The following is a 24,811-nucleotide window of genomic DNA, read 5'->3' on the forward strand; positions in this document are numbered from 1 at the left end:
GGCCCTCGAACATGATTATAATCATTTGTACACAGCAAATTGCCCGAACACTTTATGATAAAGTTCCATAATAAATGTATGTTTTTAAATGCTTGTTGTTCATTATGTGTGAATAATTCCTAAGATCATTCACACAATGTTTAATATAAAACCTTTTTAAAAGCCTTTAAAAAAGATGCCGCCGCCCCTTGTTCTAGACCAACGAAGTATAGCATTCTAAGTGTGTATCTAACTGTGTCCTGTTCTCTCTGGTGTCGGGGTGTCCAGGGCTGACAGCAGCGGCGGCGGCAGCTGCCAACGCAGCCATCGCCGAGGCCATGAAGGTGAAGAAGATCAAGCTGGAGGTGATGAGCAGCTACCACAGCAACACCAACCAGCATGGGGCCGATGGCGAGAACGGAGATCTCAGCTCCAGCGTGGGTGAGTCAGTCAGTGTGACCTTCATACACACAGATGCAAGCGCACATGAACACTCACACAAAGACATGCATCCAGATATCAATGCAGGTATGAATACATATGCAGACGCACAGACACACACACACACACACACACACACACACACACACACACACACACACACACACACACACACACACACACACACACACACACACACACACACACACACACACACACACACACACACACAGGCAGAGACACACACACACACACACTCACACAAAGACATGCATCCAGATATCAATGCCGGTATGAATACATATGCAGACACACACACACACACACAAACACACACACCACACACAGAGACACACACACACAGACACACACACACACACACACACACACACACACACACACACACACACACACACACACACACACACACACACCACACACAGAGAGACACACACAGAGGCAGACACACACACACACACACACACTCACACACACACTAACACACACACACACACTCACACAAAGACATGCATCCAGATATCAATGCAGGTATGAATACATATGCAGACACACACACACACACACAAACACACACACCACACACAGAGACACACACACACAGACACACACACACACACACACACACACACACACACACACACACACACACACACACACACACACACACACACACACACACCACACACAGAGAGACACACACAGAGGCAGACACACACACACACACACACACTCACACACACACTAACACACACACACACACTCACACAAAGACATGCATCCAGATATCAATGCAGGTATGAATACATATGCAGACGCACAGACACAGACACACACCACACACAGAGAAACACAAACGCATAAGCAAAGCGAGGATCAGAGTTTGCAGATCTCAGCTACATACAGCTCGTGTTGAAACAATGCTGTACATTCGCCACTCCAAGAATCAATGCACCCGTACAGTAGCTGTCAAGCTAAGGTTCTGGATTCCCAACATAACTATTCTTGCAAGTGTGGAGCCCAATATAGGTAGTTCAGAGAATGCAGGTCCAGTTGAAACATCTACAAACTATTTTTGTTTTCCTTTGATTTATTTATTTGTAGAATTGTTGTGCATTTGAATATAGAGCTAAACACATTGTCTAAGCCTTTGTAATGCAATGGTACATTCTGTCTCTACTGCACTGTAAAATCCAATCTAAAAACAACATAGAGATTGTTAAATACTACATTTAATCCATAAACACTGTATCCCAAAGCTATTAGCCATTAACTCAGTCTCTAATTTCTTTAATTTAATCATTGCTTTTTCAATATGTGCCATTTCAATTAATTATTAGCCCAGAAATACAGACAGATTTAGCTAATATTGCCACCGAGCCACTTAGAAAATGATAATATAGTGTTGAATTATTATGAGCCCATTACAAATTATAGGATCCATGTAATCCCTAAAGCTTTGATTTGCTAAATAGTGTTTTCGATTCACTTACTCTTGCTAAGTGTCTCGATTCATTAATATTTCGACAGAAATAGTACTAAGAAGTACTAAGCAGTATGAACAAAGAAGCACAATTCTTTAAAAAAAATGTTGTACGGTTTTATTTGATCTTTTTTAAACAATACAAAACATACACATACAAATGACATCACTGATAGAGACATACAGCTGTAATCGCAGCAAAAGGTGGCGCTACAAAGTATTAACTTAAGGGGGCTGAATAATTTTGCACGCCCAATTTTTCAGTTTTTGATTTGTTAAAAAAGTTTGAAATATCCAAGAAATGTCGTTCCACTTCATGATTGTGTCCCACTTGTTGTTGATTCTTCACAAAAAAATACAGTTTTATATCTTTATGTTTGAAGCCTGAAATGTGGCAAAAGGTCGCAAAAAAAGGTCGCCGAATATTTTCGCAAGACACTGTACATGTTTTCAAGATGAGTGATGAGAAGAGAATTGTCCAGTCCACTGGGTAACTCACTATGTCACTCCTATGTCATGTCTTGAAATATGCAGAATGATGGATTTAAAATAAGTTTACATTATAATACTTCTGACACCCAACGTTCTAGCTCCGCCCACGACTTCCAGACTTTATAGCGTTCCCTGAAAGCACGGATTATTGAGTCATTATTTGTGTTACACTTATGACATAACTCTGCCGTTGTGCTGTAGAATTTGTGAATTGTGTCTCCTGTATAATACATTCATACGTTAGCTTATACTGGGTTAAGCATCACTTTTAATTAACTGTCATTTCGTTAGTTATGCTCCAACTTTCCCTCCATCTACATTGGTCAGTCCAAAATGACGTATTAATTCTGCCATGGAAATAAATGTATTTCCGTTCAGCAAATTATTTACGGTTTCTATGCCTTTAGTTTTCCATCTGGACCAATTTATCAGTGAATTGTGAAACGCTATCCAAGGATTGTTCCATGGGGTTATGCTATAAGGGAGTGATATTGGTTCTTGTAGAATCCGTTTCATTTTCTTCCGGTTTGTTAACTATGAAGTTGTTAATGTTCTTAGCTTTATCCTGTGAAAACAGACACGTAAAAAGATTCTGGGGATGAGCATCTTCAGTATGTAACCATAGTTCCTCTTTAGTGCGTTTAACTACATGTCATAGGTAAAAGCCTTGGGGAGAGATTTTTGCAATTCCAGGTCTGGAAGGTTAAAACCACCCTCAGACTTAGGAAGATGTCAAATGTCTGTTATGGTGAGTATACTTTTTTAAAAGAATGTCTTCGGTGGAGTAATTGGTATTACCCAGAATACATGTAAAAACATTGGGAGCCATGCTGTTCTGAAGAGGTTTATTCTACCTGTAAGACTTATGGGAAGATTGTTCCATTTCATTAGATCTGCTTTCATGTCGTTGAAATGGGATAAAGTTGTCTTTATATATTTGTGTGTTTGTTGTCACTTATTGAGTATCCTAAATATTTGTTGTGGTCTACTTAAAGGATTGCTGATCTGCTTTCGTACTTTTTGAGAAGCACAATGCATGAGCTCTGAGGTCATCAATCCAAGAGAATAGACAATATGAGAAAACAAGGCCATGCGGTTACCAAAATCAAGACAAATGTGAATAAGAGCTAATAAGAATGACAATGGAGTTAATAAGAAACTGGTTTATCTTTATACAGTATAAACTGAAACCTTGAGCACATGGCCTGCCAGCCACACATAAGATCGCACTCCTTGAAGAATCATCATTCTGTTGAAGGGAGCAGTGGTGTACATGTCTGTGTTTGTGTGTGTGTGTGTGTGTGTGTGTGTGTGTGTGTGTTTATTTGTGTGTGTGTGCATGAGTGTGGATCCACATGCATATGTGTGTGTTGGTGTGGATACGCGGGCCATGGCATTAGCTCCCTGAGTGAAATATATGGCGGGGACGCCTCTCGGCCCCATCCACAATCAATTGGATTATTTTCCTTTAATATTTACTCACAGCGATGAGATGCTTGTGTGCATGGTGATGAACAGTCTGCCACTGGCATTTGAAGGTGACCTGTCACTGTGTATGGACAAATCTCTCGCTCGCGGAAATGTAGAAAATAAATCATTAGGGGCTAGGCAGGGAGACAGACATTCTCTCTCTCTCTATCTATTTCTCTCTTTCTATACCCGTCTCCCTCTCTCTCTTTCTCTCCTTCTTTCCCCTCTCGCTTACTCTCCCCGGATTTAAATCGCTCTCAGATTTATGATTTGAATGAATGCTTTGTTTCGTTAAAGCAATGGCTTGCTGAGAAAAATGATGTTTGGTACTGAAGCCATCCTGATATTGATTACTGGGTGTTGCAGAAATGTCTTATTTATTTCGGCCAGTCTTGTGTGACAGGGTGTCCAGCCGAAGTCATCTTAATCAGTGGTTCTCAATCCTCTCCTAGGGGACCCCCAGCCATTCCTGGTGTTTGATCTATTCCACAGCTAGTACACTCAATTCAACTGGTCAACTCATTATGTGAATCAGGTGAGCTAGTTGAGGGCTACACATCATTGTGAAACGTCTGGGGGTCCCTAAGGACAGAGTTTGAGAACCATTGATCTCGATAATCAGCAGGATATATATGGCCCTAGTAAAGTCTCTTTAGATGGGCCACAGAGAGAGAAATTCATATTTAACCAACATTTATGAAAGGAACACAACATTCCTTTAATGTTATGGCCTACAGTAGTATAGTATAGCCTGTTCAGATGGTCTGTGGAGAGAGAGCATGTTTAAAAAGGGAAAGCAACATTCCTTTAATGTTATGGCCTACAGTAGTATAGTATAGTCTGTTCAGATGGACTGTGGAGAGAGAGCATGTTTAAAAAGGGAAAGCAACATTCCTTTAATGTTATGGCCTACAGTAGTATAGTATAGCCTGTTCAGATGGTCTGTGGAGAGAGAGCATGTTTAAAAAGGGAAAGCAACATTCCTTTAATGTTATGGCCTACAGTAGTATAGTATAGTCTGTTCAGATGGACTGTGGAGAGAGAGCATGTTTAAAAAGGGAAAGCAACATTCCTTTAATGTTATGGCCTACAGTAGTATAGTATAGCCTGTTCAGATGGTCTGTGGAGAGAGAGCATGTTTAAAAAGGGAAAGCAACATTCCTTTAATGTTATGGCCTACAGTAGTATAGTATAGTCTGTTCAGATGGACTGTGGAGAGAGAGCATGTTTAAAAAGGGAAAGCAACATTCCTTTAATGTTATGGCCTACAGTAGTATAGTATAGTCTGTTCAGATGGACTGTGGAGAGAGAGCATGTTTAAAAAGGGAAAGCAACATTCCTTTAATGTTATGGCCTACAGTAGTATAGTATAGTCTGTTCAGATGGACTGTGGAGAGAGAGCATGTCTAAAAAGGGAAAGCAACATTCCTTCAATGTTCCTTCAACATTATGTAGTTAGTATACTCTCTTCAGATCGGCCAGGGAAAGAGAGCAACATTTAAGCAATGTTTAAAAAGAGAAAGCTAAAGTTTCTTCAACATTTAAAAGGAAAAAGCAACATTCCATATATGTTTAAATTGGTAGTTGTACATAAAGGTTTGTTTGAATAGACCAGGAAGGGTCAGCTATTGTCAAATGGAATTTCTCCTCAGATACTTACCTGGTTAAATGAACTTGTCAAGGGATCTCTTTTACTGAAAGGAAACGTATTGGGTTAAGTAGTCATGTTTGTGAAGGGATCTCTTACTGAAAGGAAACGTATTGGGTTAAGTAGTCATGTTTGTGAAGGGATCTCTTACTGAAAGGAAACGTATTGGGTTAAGTAGTCATGTTTGTGAAGGGATCTCTTACTGAAAGGAAACGTATTGGGTTAAGTAGTCATGTTTGTGAAGGGATCTATTTTACTGAAAGGAAATGTATTGCATAAAAAAATATAAAAAAACGATTCCACTGTAGCATTAATATGGCGCCGGAGAACAAAGCGTTTTACGTATTCCTAACCAATTGTGCTTTTTTTGTTCGTTTCTTTGCCTTTTTTTTTTAATTCTTTTGCTTATTTTGTACATAATGTTGCTGTTACCGTCCTTATGACCGAAAATAATCTTTGGAAAATAAAATTGATGAAGTACTGCGGAGGATTAAACTACCAACGGGACATTCAAAACTGTTGTATCTCTTGCTTCACGGAGTCGTGGCTAAACGACCACATTATCAACATAACAGCTGGCTGGTTATACGCTGTATCGGCAGGATAGTACAGCGGCATCTGGTAAGACAAGGGGCGGCTAACTATGTATTTTTGTAAATAAAGGCTGGTGCACAATATCTAAGGAAGTCTCGAGGTTTTGCTCACCTGAGGTAGAGTATCTCATGATAATCTGTGGACCACACTATATACCTAGAGATTTTTCATCTGTATTTTTCGTAGCTGTCTACATACCACCAAAGACAGATGCTGGCACTAAGACCGCACTGAATGAGCTGTATTCTGCCATAAGCAAACAGGAAAAGGACCACCCAGAGGTGGAGCTTGTAGTGGCTGAGAACTTTAATACAGGGAACCTTAAATCCATTTTACCAAATTTCTGTCAGCATGTTATGTGCAACCAGAGAGGAAGAAAACTCTGGACCACCTTTACTCCGCACACAGAGACAAATACAAAGCTCTTCCTCACCCTCAAATTTGGCAAATCTGACCATAATCATATCCTCCAGATACCTGCTTACAAGCAAAAACTAAAGCAGGAAGCACCAATGACTAGATCAATAAAAAAGTGGTCAGATGAAGCAGATGCTAAGCTACAGGACTGTTTTGCTAGCACAGACTGGAATATGCTACGTGATTCTTCCGATGGCATTGAGGAGTACACCACATTAGTCACACCGCCAAAACTTACCCTAGTAAAACTGACTATCCTACCGATCCTCGACTTTGGCGATGTCATCTTCAAAATGGCTTCCAATACTCTACTCAGCAAACTGGATACAGTTTATCACAGTGCCATCCGCTTTGTTACTAAATCACCTTATACCACCCACCCCCCGACCTGTATGTTCTAGTCGGCTGGCCCTCGCTACATATTCGTCGCCAGACCCACTGGCTCCAGGTCATCTACAAGTCCATGCTAGGTAAAGCGCCGCCTTATCTCAGTTCACTGGTCACGATGGCAACACCCACCCGTATTTGGCCGCCTTTCCTTCCAGTTCTTCGCCACCTGTGACTGGAACGAATTGCAAAAATCGTTGAAGTTGGAGACTTGTATCTCCCTCACCAACTTTAAACATCTGCTATCTGAGCAGCTAACCGATCGCTGCAGCTGTACATAGTCCATCGGTAAATAGCCCACCCAATTTACCTACCTCACCCATATCCCCATACTGCTCTTTTGCACACCAGTATCTCTACCTGCACATGACCATCTGATCATTTATCACTCCAGTGTTAATCTGCTAAAATTGAAATTATTCGCCTACCTCCTCATGCGTTTTGCACACAATGTATATAGACTCCTTTTTTAATTTTTAATTAATTTCTTTCTACTGTGTTATTGACTTGTTTATTGCTTACTCCATGTGTAACTCTGTGTTGCTGTCTGTTCACACTGCTATGCTTTATCTTGGCCAGGTCACAATTGTAAATGCGAACTTGTTCTCAACTAGCCTACCTGGTTAAATAAAGGTGAAATAAATAAATAAAAGTCACTGGCTTCATCGATAAGTGCATCGATAATGTCGTCCCCACAGTGACCGTACGCACATACCCCAACCAGAAGTCATGGATTACAGGCAACATCCGCACTGAGCTAAAGGATAGAGCTGCCGCTTTCAAAGAACGGGACACTAACCCGGAAGCTGAGAAATCCCTCTATGCCCACCAAAGAACCATCAAAAAGGCAAGGCGTCAGTACAGGACAAAGATCGAATCGTACTTCACCGGCTCTGACGCTCGTCTGATATGCAGGACTTGCAAACCATTACGGACTACACAGCCGAGAGCTGCCCAGTGACACGAGCCTACCAGACAAGCTAAACTACTTCTATGCCTGCTTCGAGGCAAATAACACTGAAACATGCATGAGAGCACAAGCTGTTCCGGAAGACTGTGATCACGCTCTCCGCTGCCGATGTGAGTAAGGCCTTTAAACAGGTCAACATTCACAAGGTCACAGGGCCAGACGGATTACCAGGATGTGTACTCCGACTGGCATGTGTCTTCACTGACCTTTTCAACCTCTCCCTGTCTGAGTCTGTAATAGTAACATGTTTCAAGCAGACATCCATAGTCCCTGTGCCCAAGAACACTAAAGTAACATGCCTAAATGACTACCAACCCGTAGCACTCACGTCTGTAGCCATGAAGTGCTTTGAAAGGCTGGCATGGCTCACATCAGCACCATCAACACCATTATCCCAGAAACCCTAGACCCACTCCAATTTGCATACCTCCCTAAAAGATCCACAGATTATGCTATCTCTATTGCACTCCACACTGCCCTTTCCCACCTGGACAATAGGAATACCTATGTGAGAATGCTTTTCATTGGGGTGACAGGTAGCCAAGTGGTTATAACGTTGAACGAGTAACCGAAAGGTTCCAAGATCGAATCGCCGAGCTGACAAGGTAAAAATCTGTCAGTCTCGCCCAGAACAAGGCAGTTAATCCACTGTTCCTAGGCCGTCATTGAAAATAAGAATGTGTTCTTAACTGACTTGCTAGTTAAATAAAGGTAAAACAAATATAAAAATAAATTGACAACAGCTCAGCGTTCAACACCATAGTGCCCTCAAAGCTCATCATTAAGCTATGGACCCTTGGACTAATCTCCTTCTGCAACTGGATCCTGGACTTCCTGACGGGCCACCCCCAGGTGGTAAGGGTAGGTTTCAACACATCTGCCACGCTGATCCTCAACACAGGGGCCCCTCAGGGGTGTGTGCTCAGTCCCCTCATGTACTCCCTGTTCACTCATGACTGCATGGCCAGGCACGACTCCAACACCATCATTAAGTTTGCCGATGATACAACAGTAGTTGGCCTGATCACCAATAACGACGATACAACCTATGGGGAGGAGGTCAGAGACCTGGCTGTGTGGTGCCAGGACAACAACCTCTCCCTCAATGTGATGAAGACAAAGGAGATGATTGTGGACTACAGGATAAATATGACCGAGCACGACCCCATTCTCATCGATGAGGCTGTGGTGAAGCAGGTTGAAAGCTTCAAGTTCCTTGGTGTCCACATCACCAACGACCTAACATGGTCCAAGGACACCAAGACAGTCGTGAAGAGGGTACGATAAAACCTTTTCGCCCGAAGGAGACTGAAAAGATTTGCCATGGGTCCTCAGATCCTCAAAAGGTTTTACAGCTACACCATCGAGACTTGGACTAATCTCCTTCTGCAACTGGATCCTGGACTTCCTGACGGGCCACCCCCAGGTGGTAAGGGTAGGTTTCAACACATCTGCCACGCTGATCCTCAACACAGGGGCCCCTCAGGGGTGTGTGCTCAGTCCCCTCATGTACTCCCTGGTTGCTTCACTACCTGGTATATGGCAACTGCTCGGCCGCCGACCACAAGGCCCTGCAGAGGGTAGTGCGTACGGCCCAGTACATCACTGGGGCCAAGCTTCCTGCCATCCAGGACCTCTATACCAGGCGGTGTCAGAGGAAGGCCCTAAAAATTGTCAAAGACTCCAGCCACCCTAGTCATAGACTGTTCTCTCTGCTACCACACGGCAAGCGGTACCGGAGCGCCAAGTCTAGGTCCAAGAGTCTTCTAAACAGCTTCTACCCTCAAGCCATAAGACTCCTGAACATCTAATCAAATGGCTACCCAGACTATTTGCATTGCCCCCCTCCTTTACACCACTGCTACCCTCTGTTGTTATCATCTATGCATAGTTACTTTAAACTCTACCTACAGTACATGTACATATTGCCTCAACTAACCGGTGCCCCCGGACACATTGACTCTGTACCAATACCCCCCCCCTGTATATTGTCTTGCTATTGTTATTTTACTGCTGCTCTTTAATATTTCTTATTCTTATTTGTATTTTTTAAAACTGGATTGTTGGTTAGTGGCTCTTAATTAAGCATTTCAATGTAAGGCTTATGCTCTACCTGTTGTATTTGGCGCATGTGACTAATACAATTTGATTTGATTTTAATTACAACAACTGATTTGACACATGCCATGAAGAGCATAAACATTTTGCTCATGTTTGCAATATAATCTGCTCCACTCTCAGCACTCAGGCCCTTGTTGATGATATGCTCAAGCTAATGCTTACACTGCAGGGCATTGCTGATGAGGAAGTGAATTAATGCTCTCTTTTAAAGAGAGAGAGAGTTAATAGAAATGCAAAAGGGTTGATAGTGATAATGACATTGTAACTATTGAAATACGTAATACTACTACTAATAGTTTCAGACAAAAGCAGAGACAGTGGCAGAGACAGAGAGGCAGATACCGGCATACAAGTCAGAGGCAAAGCAGAGACAGAGAGATAAATGCAGAGACAGATACAGAGGTAGCATTAGAGGCCGAGGCAGGGACAGAAACAAAGGGAGGGACAAAGGCAGAGGCAGACACAGGCAGAGGTCGAACCAGAGAGACAGAGACAGAGCTAAAAACAGAAGCAGAAGCAGAAGAATGTACAGGGGTAGGGAAGGAGGCAGACAAAGCCAGAGGTAGAGACAGAGGCTGAGACAGGGAGTGAAGGACACCTTGTTCTGTTGGTGGAGTAGGATTGCTTTGCGTCTTTGTGTTGATGTCAATGGAACAGGCTAAAGTTTCTCTCCTCCACATCAGAGAGAGAGAGAGAGCTTGTTCTCTGATTAGACAAACAGTTTGTCTCTCACTCTCTTTGATTATCTCTGGCAGTCTTTCGAATGAGGTGGTGTGTGTTGGTTTCAAAGGGGGTTCAGAGGCCCTCTCGATGTGTACAATGTGGATTGTTCTTGTGGCTTTCAGGAAATGCCACAATTACAGATCACAGACCCAGGTAGAGCATGTGGGGCACTAGGCCTTTCAGTTGGATAAACAGCCTGCTAAATCAAATCAAAATGTATTTGTTGCGTACACAGTTTAGCAGATGTTATAGAAGTTGCAGCAAAATGCTTATGTTACTAGCTCCTAAAAATGCAGTAAAATGTCAAACAGGTACACAAATAATACATTTAAAAAACAAGAAAACAGAAAGAACAACAAGAAATCAAGAAATGTCAGAACAAATCCAGTAACAGCCTAATTAGCACTATAACAGTGATCCAAATGCAATCTACAGTTGAAGTCAGAGGTTTACATACACCTTAGCCAAGTACATTTAAACTTAGTTTTTCACAATTCCTGACATTTAATCCAAGTAAGAATTCCCTGTTTTAGGTTATTTAGGATCACCACTTTATTTTAAGAATGTGAAATGTCAGAATAATATTTGAGAGAATTATTTATTTCAGCTTTTATTTATTTCATCACATTCCCAGTGGGTCAGGAGTTTACATACACTCAATTAGTATTTGGTAGCATTGCCTTGGGTCAAACATTTTGGGTAGCCTTCCACAAGCTTCCCACAATAAGTAGGGTGTATTTTGGCCCATTCCTCCTGACAGAGCTGGTGTAACTGAGTCAGGTTTGTAGGACTTCTTGTTCGCACATGCTATTTTCAGCTCTGACCACACATTTTCTATAGGATTGAGGTCAGGGCTTTGTGATGGCCACTCCAATACCGTGACTTTGTTGTCCTTAAGCCATTTTGCCACAACTTTGGAATTATGCTTGGGGTCATTATCCATTTGGAAGACCCATTTGCAACCAAGCTATAACTTTCTGACTGAGATGTTGCTTCAATATATCCACATAGTTTGCTTTCCTCATGATGCAATCTATTTTGTGAAGTGCACCAGTCCCCCCTGCAGCAAAGCACCCCCAAAACATGATGCTGCCACCCCCGTGCTTCACGGTTGTGATGGTTTTCTCCGGCTTGCAAGCGCCCCCCTTTTTCCTCCAACCATAACGACGGTCATTATGACCAAACAGTTCTATTTCTGTTTCATCAGACCAGAGGACATTTTTCCAAGAAGTACGATCTTTGTCCCCGTGTGCAGTTGCAAACCGGAGTCTGGCTTTTTTTCTGGTAGTTTTGGAGCAGTGGCTTCTTTCTTGCTGAGCGGCCTTTCAGGTTATGTCGATATAATACTCGTTTTACTGTGAATATAGATACTTTTGTACCTGTTTCCTCCAGCATCTTCACAAGGTCCTTTGCTGTTGTTTTGGGATTGATTTGCACTTTTCGCACCAAAGTACGTTCATCTCTAGGAGACAGAACGCGTCTCCTTCCTGAGTGGTATGACGGCTGCATGGTCCCATGGTGTTTATACTTGCGTACTATTGTTTGTACAGATGAACGTGGTACCTTCAGGTGTTTGGAAATTTCTCCCAAGGATGAACCAGACGTGTGGAGGTCTACAATTTTTTTGTGAGGTCTTGGCTGATTTCTTTTGATTTTCCCATGATGTCAAGCAAAGAGGCACTGAGTTTGAAGGTAGGCCTTGACATACATCCACAGGTACACCTCCAATTGACTCAAATGATGTCAATTAGCCTATCAGAAGCTTCTAAAGCCATTGCATACTTTTCTGGAATTGTCCAAGCTGTTTAAAGCCACAGTCAACTTAGTGTATGAAAACTTCTGACCCACTGGAATTGTGATACAGTGAATTATAAGTGAAATAATCTATTTGTAAACAAATGTTGTAAAAATTAGTTGTGGCATGCACAAAGTAGATGTCCTAACCGACTTGCCAAGACTATAGTTTGTTAACAAGAAATTTGTGGAGTGATTGAAAAACAAGTTTTAAATACTCCAACCTAAGTGTATGTAAACTTCCAACTTCAACTGTATATGTATTTTCCCTGGATGAATTTACAGAAGGTATACAGGGAATGCAATATACAATAGCAGAACTATTAGAGTAAGCTATGTCGAGAAGTATATAAATACACAGTAAAGTACAGTATATACAGTGGGGCAAAAAAGTATTTAGTCAGCCACCAATTGTGCAAGTTCTCCCACTTAAAAAGATGAGAGTGGCCTGTAATTTTCATCATAGGTACACTTCAACTATGACAGACAAAATGAGAAGAAAAAATTCCAGAAAATCACATTGTAGGATTTTTAATGAATTTATTTGCAAATGATGGTGGAAAATAAGTATTTGGTCACCTACAAACAAGCAAGATTTCTGGCTCTCACAGACCTGTAACTTCTTCTTTAAGAGGCTCCTCTGTCCTCCACTCATTACCTGTATTAATGGCACCTGTTTGAACTTGTTATCAGTATAAAAGACACCTGTCCACAACCTCAAACTGTCACACTCCAAACTCCGGCATTTTCCACATCTTGTTACGTTAAAGCCTTATTCTAAAATGGATTAAATCATGTTTTTCCCTCATCAATCGAACATAATATCCCATAATGACAAATCCCAAACATTTTTTAATACATTTTAGCAAATTTATCAAAACTATAAAACATAAATACCTTTTTACAAAACTATTCAGACCCTTTTTTTTTCATTGATCATCCTTGCGATGTTTCTACAGCTTGATTGGAGTCGAACTTTGGGGAAATTAAATTGATTGGACATGATTTGGAAAGGCACACACCTGTCTATATAAGGTCCCCACAGTTGACAGTGCATGTCACAGCAAAAAACAAGCCATGAAGTCAAAGGAATTGTCCGTAGAGCTCCTAGACAGGATTGTGTCGAGGCACAGATCTGGTGAACGGTACCAAAAAAATGTCTACAGCATTGAAGGTCCCCAAGAACACTGGTGCCTCCATCATTCTAAAATGGAAGGAGTTTGGAACCGCCCGGCCAAACTGAGCAATCGGGGGAGAGGGGCCTTAGTCAGGGAGGTGACCAAGATCCCATTGGTCACTCTGACAGTGCTCTATAGTTCCTCTGTGAAGATGGTAGAACCTTCCAGAAGGACAACCATCTCTGCAGCACTCCACCAATCAGGCCTTTATGGTAGAGTGGCCAGACGGAAGCCACTCCTCAGTAAAAGGCACATGACAGCCCGCTTGGAGTTTGCCAAAAGGCACCTAAAGACTCTCAGACCATGGAAAACAAGATGCTCTGATAAAACCAAGATTGAACTCTTTGGCCTGAATGCCAAGCGTCATGTCTGTAGGAAACATGGCGCCATCCCTACGGTGAAGCATGGTGGTGGCGGCATCATGCTTTGGGAGTGTTTTTTCGCAGCAGGGACTGGGAGACTAGTCAGGATTGAGGGAAAGATGAACGGAGTGAAGTACAGAGAGATCCTACATGAAAACCTGCTCCAGAGTGCTCAGGACCTCAGACTGTGGCGGAGGTTCACCTTCTAACATGACAACGACCCTAAGCACACAGCAAAGACAACGCATGAGTTGCTTCAGGACAAGTCTCTGGATATCCTTGAGTGGCCCAGGCAGATCCCGGACTTGAACCTGATCAAACATCTCTGGAGAGACAAGAAAATAGCTGTGCAGCAACGCTCCCCATCCATCCTGACAGAGCTTGAGAGGATCTGCAGAGAAGAATGGGAGAAACTCCCCAAACTCCCTTACATAGGTATTCCTCTTGTACAGGTCAGATAGGGTAGTGTGCAGTTTAATGGCGATTGTGTCCTCCGTGTATCTATTGGAGAGGTATGAAAACTGTAGTGGGTCTAGGGTGTCAGGTAAGATGGAGGTGATATAGTCCTTAACTAGCCTCTCAAAGCACTTCATGATTAGAGAAGTGAATGCTATGGGGTGATATTAATTTAGTTCAGTTACATTCACTTTCCTGGGTACAGGAATGATGGTGGAATGATAGTGAGAGATTGAATATGTCCATAAACCCTCTAGCCAGCTGGTATGTGCATGCTCTCAAGACATTGCTTGGGTTGCCTTCTGGGCCGGCAGCCTTGCGAGGGTTAACATATTTAAATATCTCACTTACGTTAGCCGCGAAGACCTTGTGAGATGCGAGGGACAAAGGCAGCGGCTCAGTGATGTTTTCCTCATAATGTGTGAGGAAGGTGTTTAGCTTGTCCGGAAGCGTTGGGTCAGTGTCCTCGATGTAGCTGGCTTTTGCTTTATAATCCATGATTGTTGGAGTCACAGCCACATGTGTACTCTGTCTGAGCCATTGAATTGCCACTCCACTTTGTCTCTAAACTAACATTTTGCTATTTTAATCGCCTTACGGAGGTCTGTTTGGGCACGTCCATGTTCACAGTCACCCGGGATGAATGGAGCTGCCTCGGTATTGACACCTTCTTGGTGATAGCTAATAAGGCAGCAAGAACTTCTGTTTCTTTCTTCTGTTTTTCGTTGAAAAAAATAAAAACCCTGAATACTATTTCCCAAGTCACGTGAGGTTGACTGATCATTCATCGAGCCCACTGGAGGCTGTATGTGGGAGGAACAGTCAACTGGAGGCTGTATGTGGGAGGAAAAGTCAACTGGAGGCTGTATGTGGGAAAAACAGTCAACTGGAGGCTGTATGTGGGAAGAACAGTCAACTGGAGGCTGTATGTGGGAGGAACAGTCAACTGGAGGCTGTATGTGGGAGGAACAGTCACCTGGAGGATGTATGTGGCATGAACAGTCAACTGGAGGCTCTATGTAGGAGGAACAGTCAACTGGAGGCTGTGTGTGGGAAGAACAGTCAACTGGAGGCTGTATGTGGAAGGAACAGTCAACTGGAGGCTGTGTGTGGGAAGAACAGTCAACTGGAGGCTGTATGTGGGAAGGACAGTCAACTGGAGGCTGTATGGGGGAAGAACAGTCAACTGGAGGCCGTATGGGGGAAGAACAGTCAGCTGGAGGCTGTGTGTGGGAAGAACAATCAACTGGAGGCTGTATGTGGGAAGAACAATCAACTGGGGGTGGACATGGGAAGAACTGTCAACGGGAGGCTGTGTGTGGGAAGAACAGTCAACTGGAGGCTGTATGTGGGAAGAACAATCAACTGGGGGTGGACATGGGAAGAACTGTCAACGGGAGGCTGTGTGTGGGAAGGACAGTCAACTGGAGGCTGTATGGGGGAAGAACAGTCAACTGGAGGCTGTATGGGGGAAGTACAGTCAACTGGAGGCTGTGTGTAGGAATAACAGTCAACTGGAGGCTGTATGTGGGAAGATCAGTCAACTGGACGCTGTATGTGGGAAGATCAGTCAACTGGAGGCTGTATGTGGGAAGAACAGTCAACTGGAGGCTGTGTGTAGGAAGAGCAGTCAACTGGAGGCTGTATGGGGGAAGAACAGTCAACTGGAGGCTGTGTGTAGGAAGATCAGTCAACATGAGGCTGTATGTGGGAAGAACAGTCAACTGGAGGCTGTATGTGGGAAGAACAGTCAACTGGAGGCTGTATGGGGGAAGAACAGTCAACTGGAGGCTGTGTGTGGGAAGAACAGTCAACTGGAGGCTGTATGTGGGAAGAACAGTCAACTGGAGGCTGTATGTGGGAAGAACAGTCAACTGGAGGCTGTATGTGGGAAGAACAGTCAACTGGAGGCTGTGTGTGGGAGTAACAGTCAACTGGAGGCTGTATGGGGGAAGAACAGTCAAATGGGGCCTGTATGTGGGAGGAACAGTCAACTGACTGACCAAGACCAGTATGACTACCATTTCTTTAAATTTGGGAACCAGCTGAGATAAAATCTCTGATTAATATAGATCATGATTGAATGCCTGGGGCGAGAATTATTATTATTATCAGAGTTTTTCAATTTGGTATCTATAATGCAAGCAATAGGACAGTGGTCACTGATATCATTTGCAAAAACACCACAAGCAAAAGGTTTATGGGGACAGTTAGTCAGTTAATTAATGAGGAGTTTGCTAGGTTTTTTACATTCATCCGAGTGAGTCAAGTTGAAAACAGATCATCTTAAGCTGATCTGAGGCATGTGTAAGCCAATCAAGATTTAGATCTCCTCACACAACCAGTTCAGATACCAGAAAGGCTTTTATACAATCAGAAATAATACCAACAGCCTCCACCAAAGTGTCGGAGGGGCGGTAGACCACAGCAATAAATATATGCATATGTTGGCTTATGGCCACTTTTATAACTAACAGCTCACATATTTTTGGGACAAAGATGCTTAGAGAGCATGATGCCATAAGAGAAGATCTTACACAAATAGGGGCCCCGGTGGTGGGAGAGATGATGAGGAGACATTGTACTCTCTTCCTGGGGTCGTCCAGTGAATTTCGTAATGACCCGTCTGTGTTTGAGAAGATGGGGGGGCCCTGTGTTTGTGCCTGTGTGTGTGCGTGTGTGTGTGTGTGTGTGTGGGCCGGGGCCCCTGAGAGGGCTGCGTGAGGAGAAGACCACAGCTGTATGCGGCAAGCAACTAATTGGCCCTTATCTGGCTGTCCCATTCATCTTCATTTTTGACCAATTACTGAGCATTATCTGTGTTCTTAGTTGGCTATGGGACTTAATCCTTTTTGGTTAAGCTGCTGGTAACGGCTTGCCAAATTTCAAATGGGGAAGGAGAGCGGGAGGAGGAGACAAACTTCCCATCACCCCACCCCCCTCAGAGGAAGGAATCAATAACAATGACATCATGAGAGAGAATTAGGCCAATATCCACTAATAATAAATATTTTGGATACATCTAAAATACAGTGACCCCCTTTCATATCATTACCAAGCCCTGCAATGCCAACAGCTGAGCAAAGAAAAGAGTCCCCTCATCCAGCTGGTCCTGGGGCTGAGTTCACAAACCTGTTCTACTAACACACTGAAGCCTCAGTCCCCTCATCCAGCTGGTCCTGGGGCTGAGTTCACAAACCTGTTCTACTAACACACTAAAGCTTCAGGACCAGAACATCCAATCTATCAGAGAAAATCAAATTACAACACAGTCAAAACAAAACTATATTGCTTATTGGGAAACAAACACAAGCACAAAGCAAAATGCAGTGCTATCTGGCCCTAAATCGACAGTACACCGTGGCTAACTATTTGACCATGGTTACTGATCAAAACCTTAGAAATACCTTGACAAAGTACAGGCTCAGTGAGCACAGCCTTGCCATTGAGAAGGTTAGACACAGGAAAACCTGGCTCCCTGTAGAGGAAAGGCTGTGCAACCACTGCACAACAGCAGAACCTGGCTCCCTGTAGAGGAAAGGCTGTGCAACCACTGCACAACAGCAGAACCTGGCTCCCTGTAGAGGAAAGGCTGTGCAACCACTGCACAACAGCAGAACCTGAGACGGAGCTACATTTCCTGACAAAAATATAAAACAATTAGAGTGTCATTTTCCCAAATTTGAAACCCTTATTCAAGGTTTCAAAGACCTCTCTGATGAGGATAGGCTACCCGTCCTGTTGGGGGAGGACGCAGAGAGCTGTGGGTTGGCAGCGCACTACATTGCTGCCTGCCATAAGATAAGGGACAGTGTCTGACAGACCAATCAACCTGCACATGTCCTCTACTGTATGCGTATTGTTCATGTACTCTACTGTATGCTTATTGTTATAGTTCAATGTATGGTTAATTTGACCCTTGGTTATTGTTGTTACTGTTGTCCCGTTGACAATTTTGATTCTTATTATTTTCTTATTGTAAATATCCAAAGTAAGCTTTGGCAATATGTATATTGTTACTTCATGCAAATTGAATTGAGAGAGAGAGAATCAGCATTATAATTCAGGTCCTTGTTTGGAAACGCAGCGGCCTCATTGATTAAGCTTGCTCCGGTTGCTCTTGCCATTATTGACTTGTTCAAACCATGTTTTATCCTCATCAGTGGGTTTTGCCTTATCGGTTGTTGGCAGGTAGATGACAATTATTTTAAAAGACTTCATCAATTATTCAGGATGTATTCATTTTAGCGAGCTCCAAATGCCCCCTGTTAACTGTGTGGGTGTGTGTTTGTGTTTCTAGCAGTAGAGAATAGAATCAGGACACATTGTTTCTCCAGACAGTACACCAGTTAGCCCTTATTATCTGAGATGAATGCAAAGCTGGGTTTCTCTGGTAAACCCAGACTAGGTCACATGTCAGTGAGTTAGAATGTGTGTTCATTGTTGTAGCATGTACTCTGTCGTTTGTCTTTCTCTGTGTCCATACAAGTACTACAGAGGAACAATGATAAAACCATTGGCATTACAATTCATTGTCAAGTCTAGTAGAAAATACTGTGCATTAAATCACACATAATAATCGAAGAAAATAATCATAGATATGATATCAAAAGCATAGATCTCATTGAGAGAAACCTGGATAAATAAATGTTGATTATAACATAATAATAAATACTGTAAATGAAATAGGTCCATCTGTATGCAGTGTGCAGTGCCTCCTGCTCTTTGATAGGGATCTGTTTGGTCACACTCTCTGCGCCAGCTGTCAGCCCGGCTCCACTGCTGCGATTTAATTAGTCTGTTTATGTCCTTTCTAATAATAAAGCTCTCAGGGTGGAAGGACACATCTAGCTAGCAGCTAGTGCCTGGCTTTATTAGCCACATTAACCGGTTTGGCACTGGTGGCCTAAGATGTTAGCTGTGATAGCACGTGTAGCCTAGGATGTTAGCTGTGATAGCATGGGTAGCCTAGGATGTTGGCTGTGATAGCACAGGTAGCCTAGGATGTTAGCTGTGATAGCACGGGTAGCCTAGGATGTTAGCTGTGATAGCACGGGTAGCCTAGGATGTTAGCTATGATAGCACGTGTAGCCTAGGATGTTAGCTGTGATAGCATGGGTAGCCTAGGATGTTGGCTGTGATAGCACAGGTAGCCTAGGATGTTAGCTGTGATAGCACGGGTAGCCTAGGATGTTAGCTGTGATAGCACGGGTAGCCTAGGATGTTAGCTATGATAGCACGGGTAGCCTAGGATGTTAGCTATGATAGCATGGGTAGCCTAGGATGTTGGCTGTGATAGCACGGGTAGCCTAGGATGTTGGCTGTGATAGCACGGGCAGCCTAGGATGTTAGCTGTGATAGCATGGGTAGCCTAGGATGTTGGCTGTGATAGCACGGGTAGCCTAGGATGTTGGCTGTGATAGCACGGGTAGCCTAGGATGTTAGCTATGATAGCACGGGTAGCCTAGGATGTTGGCTGTGATAGCACGGGTAGCCTAGGATGTTAGCTGTGATAGCACGGGTAGCCTAGGATGTTGGCTGTGATAGCACGGGTAGCCTAGGATGTTGGCTGTGATAGCACGGGCAGCCTAGGATGTTAGCTGTGATAGCATGGGTAGCCTAGGATGTTGGCTTAGTTAATACTTGTAAACTGACTTTCTTAATTGTGCCTGCGTTGATAAATAAAGTTTGTTTGGTTAGTACTGCTGTCCTAGGATGTTAGCTTGATTAGCACTGTTGGCCTACTGTAAGAACTTAGTTTACCATTGGTATCTTAGGACTGTAGCCTGGTTAGCACAGGAGACCTGGGACATTAGCTTGGTTTGTACTGCTGGCCTAGGATGTTAGCCTGGTTAGCAATGTTGGCCTAGGATGTTAGCCTGGTTAGCAATGTTGGCCTAGGATGTTAGCCTGGTAAGCAAGGTTGGCCTAGGATGTTAGCCTGGTTAGCAGTACTGTAGACGGTTAGCTTAGTTTAGCATTGGTATCTTAGAACAATAGACTTTTAAACTCAGAGCATGTGCAGACCAACTGCCAAGTGTCTTCACTGACATTTTCAACCTCTCCCTGACCGAGTCTGTAATACCAAATGTTTCAAGCAGAACACCATAGTGCCTGTGCCCAAGAACACCAAGGTAACCTGCCTAAATGACTACCAACCCGTAGCACTCACGTCTGTAACCATTAAGTGCTTTGAAAGGCTGGTCATGGCTCACATCAACACCATCATCCCAGAAACTCTAGACCCACTTCAATTTGCATACCGCCCCAAAAGATCAACAGAAAGAGAGAGAGAGAGACCAATCCAGCTGTACAGCTCTGTTCAGCCTATAGATTATGTCTGTCTGCATATACTGTCGACTGAACAGAGCTATAGAGCAGGATTGGTCTCCCTCCCTCCCTCCCTCCCTCCCTCCCTCCCTCCCTCCCTCCCTCCCTCCCTCCCTCCCTCCCTCCCTCCCTCCCTCCCTCCCTCCCTCCCTCCCTCCCTCCCTCCTGGGCTTGAGCCCTCCCCATCTCTTTATTAGTGACTCAGGCCCAGGGGAGTCAGGTAACAGATAAAGCAGAAAGCGTCACACACATTTTTTAATAGACATTTCAAAAGATAAACTTGATAATCTTTTTTGGTCTTTTAATGAAGTCAAATGTCCTCATTCTAATTCCTCTTGCGTTTGGCTGTTAAGCATCTACTGTGAATATGCGTGGTTGGGAAACTGTGTGGAGGGCTGATGTTCAATACAAACAAATGCAGACAAATGCAGAAATAGATTAGAACAACAAGGATAATTGATTAATCATAATTCCCATAATGATCCACATCAAGTTCTATCATATCTCGTGTGGCAGTGGTGGTGTGGCATTATTATTAGAGCTGAGAGAGAGGAAGAGATGGAGACAGAGAAAGAACGTGTGGGACACTACAGAAACCTCATGTCATACAAATATTTGTACAACTGTCTCTTGTGGTTACCTCACCACAATAGGGTGAGGCTAAATGAAAACAACTGACTAGTCGACTTGTCAGCCCTCATCAACATTAGGGCTTCATTCTTCATTAATTGGGGTGATTAATTTGGAGGGCTTTGATGCAGCGGGTGATTCATGTGTCGGGCTGTCCCCTTTGTATCATCCACTGTCAGGTTGCATTTAGCAGGGATAGGGGCTGACCTTTGGGAGAGATCAAGGCAATTTGAAAAGACAGTGTCACTTGGTGTCAATGTAATATTGTGTAATAGATGACATTCCAACCTTTCACTGACAACGGGCCTTTGCAGGGTTTTGAGTAGTGTGAAATAATGTGGAATATTGTATTGAATATGCATGCATGGGGCTGTGACGTTTGAATGTTGATCATGTTGATAGGGTCGTTTCACAACAAACAAAGCAACTAAGATGCAGGAGAGTCAGTGCAAGTGTCATTAGTTGTCCCCACTTTAAATCTTTGTCATATTTCTTCTTCTTCTTATTGTTATTTGGCATGCTACTTCTCTTACAGTGTTTAAGACGTCATTCAAAAGTTACAACATGCAGAGTGATCAGGACCATTGTGATTGAATAAACCTCTTTGATATATCGTACCAATCAAAAGTTTGGACACCTACTCATTCCAGGGTTTTTCTTTATTTTGACTAGTTTCTACATTCTAGAATAATAGTGAAGACATCACAACTATGAAATAACACGTATGGAATCATGTAGTAACCAAAAAAGTGTTAAACAAACATTTTAGATTATTCAAAGAAGCCACCCTTTGTCTTGATGACAGCTTTGCACACTCTTGGCGTTCTCTCTACCAGCTGCACCTTCAATGTTTTTCCAACAGTCTTGAAGGAGTTCCCACATATGCTGAGCACTTGGCTGCTTTTCCTTCTCTCTGCGGTCCAACTCATCCCAAATCATCCTAATTTGGTTGAGGTCGGGGGATTGTGGAGGCTAGGTCATCTGATCTAGCACTTCATCAATCTCCTTCTTGGTAAAATAGACCGTACACAGCCACGAGGTGTGTTGGGTCATTTTCCTGTTGAAAAACAAATGATAGTCCCACTAAGCACAAACCAGATGGGATGGCGTATCACTGCAGAATGCTGTGGTAGCCATGCTGGTTAAGTGTGCCTTGAATTCTAAATAAATCACAGACAGTGGCACCAGGAAAGCACCCCCACACCTCCTCCTCCTTCCCAGTGGGAACCACACTTGCAGAGATCATCCATTCACCTACTCTGCTTCTGACGAAGACACAGCGGTTGGAACCAAAAATCTTCAATTTGGACTCATCAGACCAAAGGACAGATTCCCACCGGTCTAATGTCCATTGCTCTTGTTTCTTGGCCCAAGCAACTCTCTTCTTCTTATTGGTGTCCTTTAGTAGTGGTTTCTTTGCAGCAATTCCACCCTGAAGGCCTGATTCACGCAGTCTCATCTGTGTACAGTTGATGTTGAGATTTGTCTGTTACTTGAAGTCTGTGAAGCATTTATTTGTGCTACAATCTGAGGTGCAGTTAACTCTAATTAACGTATCCACTGCAGCAGAGGTAACCAGGGGTCTTCCTTTCCTGTGGCGGTCCTCATGAGTGCCAGTTTCATCATAGCGCTTGATGGTTTTTGCGACTGCACTTGAAGAAACTTTCAAAGTTCCTGAAATCTTCCGGATTGACTGATCTACATCAAATCAAATCAAATTTATTTATATAGCCCTTCGTACATCAGCTGATATTTCAAAGTGTTGTACAGAAACCCAGCCTAGAACCCCAAACAGCAAGCAATGCAGGTGTTGAAGCACGTTGGCTAGGAAAAACTTCCTAGAAAGGCCAAAACCTAGGAAGAAACCTAGAGAGTAACCAGGCTATGAGGGGTGGCCAGTCCTCTTCTGGCTGTGCCGGGTGGAGATTATAACAGAACATGGCCAAGATGTTCAAATGTTCATAAATGACCAGCATGGTCAGATAATAGGTCTGGGACAGGTAGCACGTCCGGTGAACAGGTCAGGATTCCATAGCCGCAGGCAGAACAGTTGAAACTGGAGCAGCAGCACGGCCAGGTGGACTGGGCACAGCAAGGAGTCATCATGCCAGGTAGTCCTGAGGCATGGTCCTACTTAAATTCACACAGGACACCGGATAAGACAGGAGAAGTACTCCAGATATAACAAACTGACCCTAGCCCCCCGACACATAAACTACTGCAGCATAAATACTGGAGGCTGAGACAGGAGGGGTCAGGAGACACTGTGGCCCCATCCGATGATACCCCCGGACAGGGCGAAACAGGAAGGATATAACCCCACCCACTTTGCCAAAGCACAGCCCCCACACCACTAGAGGGATATCTTCAACCAGCAACTTACCATCCTGAGACAAGGCCGAGTATAGCCCACAAAGATCTCCGCCACGGCACAACCCAAGGGGGGGCACCAATGTCTTAAAGTAATGATGGACTGTCATTTATCATTGCTTATTTGAGCTGGTTGAGAGAATGGCAAGAGTGTGCAAAGCTGTCATCAAGGCAAAGGGTGGCTATTTTGAAGAATATCAAATATAAAATATGTTTTGGTTACTACATGATTCCATATGTGTTATTTCATAGATTTGATGTCTTCACTATTATTCTACAATGTAGAAAATAGTCCAAATACAGAAAAACCCTGCAATTAGAAGGTGTGTCTAAACTTTTGTCTGGTACTGTAGTAGTCTATCAAAGTATTCAGACCAATTATTTTACTTCATTTAACATTGACTATATGTAACCACTTTGCTTTAAATAGTAAACTAAAACTTTTTAAACTTCATCCACTGCCTCCAAAATCATTTTAAAGAGCTAATGCAAGCCCCACAACATTACTTCATGTAAAGTTACCATCTAGTTTATTATCATCTTGCTGTGATTAACGTGACAGAGTGGATTTATCATGTTTATGTTGCATAATGTAACGATTCTCTTGATGTGAAGGAGAGTCGGACCAAAATGCAGTGTTGTGATGATTCATGTTATTTTAATAAAGGAAAACCTATACATGAAAAAACTACCAAAATAATGAAAATGTGAAAACCGAAACAGTCCTATCTGGTGCAAACACAGAGACAGGAACAATCACCCACAAATACACAGTGAACCCCAGGCTACCTAAATATGGTTCCCAATCAGAGACAATGACTAACACCTGCCTCTGATTGAGAACCATATCAGGCCAGACATAGAAATAGACAAACTAGACATGTAACATAGAATGCCCACTCAGCTCACACCCTGACCAACCAAAACATAGAAACATACAAAGCAAAC

The 24,811-nt window shown here is 43.2% G+C and overlaps 1 protein-coding gene across 2 annotated transcripts in view; it reads left to right on the forward strand.

Annotated features, from left to right (window-relative positions):
* The window catches only part of dachd (dachshund d), a 303,675-nt gene that overhangs the window by 173,066 nt on the left and 105,798 nt on the right, over positions 1-24,811 (forward strand). For both annotated transcript variants that reach the window (XM_031805691.1, XM_020462118.2), the window contains exon 3: positions 268-420. In XM_031805691.1, coding sequence (XP_031661551.1) covers positions 268-420 — 153 coding nt within the window. The remainder of the gene's footprint in view (positions 1-267; positions 421-24,811) is intronic.

The sequence above is a fragment of the Oncorhynchus kisutch genome, linkage group LG26, assembly GCF_002021735.2.
Source record: "Oncorhynchus kisutch isolate 150728-3 linkage group LG26, Okis_V2, whole genome shotgun sequence".
NCBI classification, from domain to species: domain Eukaryota; kingdom Metazoa; phylum Chordata; class Actinopteri; order Salmoniformes; family Salmonidae; genus Oncorhynchus; species Oncorhynchus kisutch.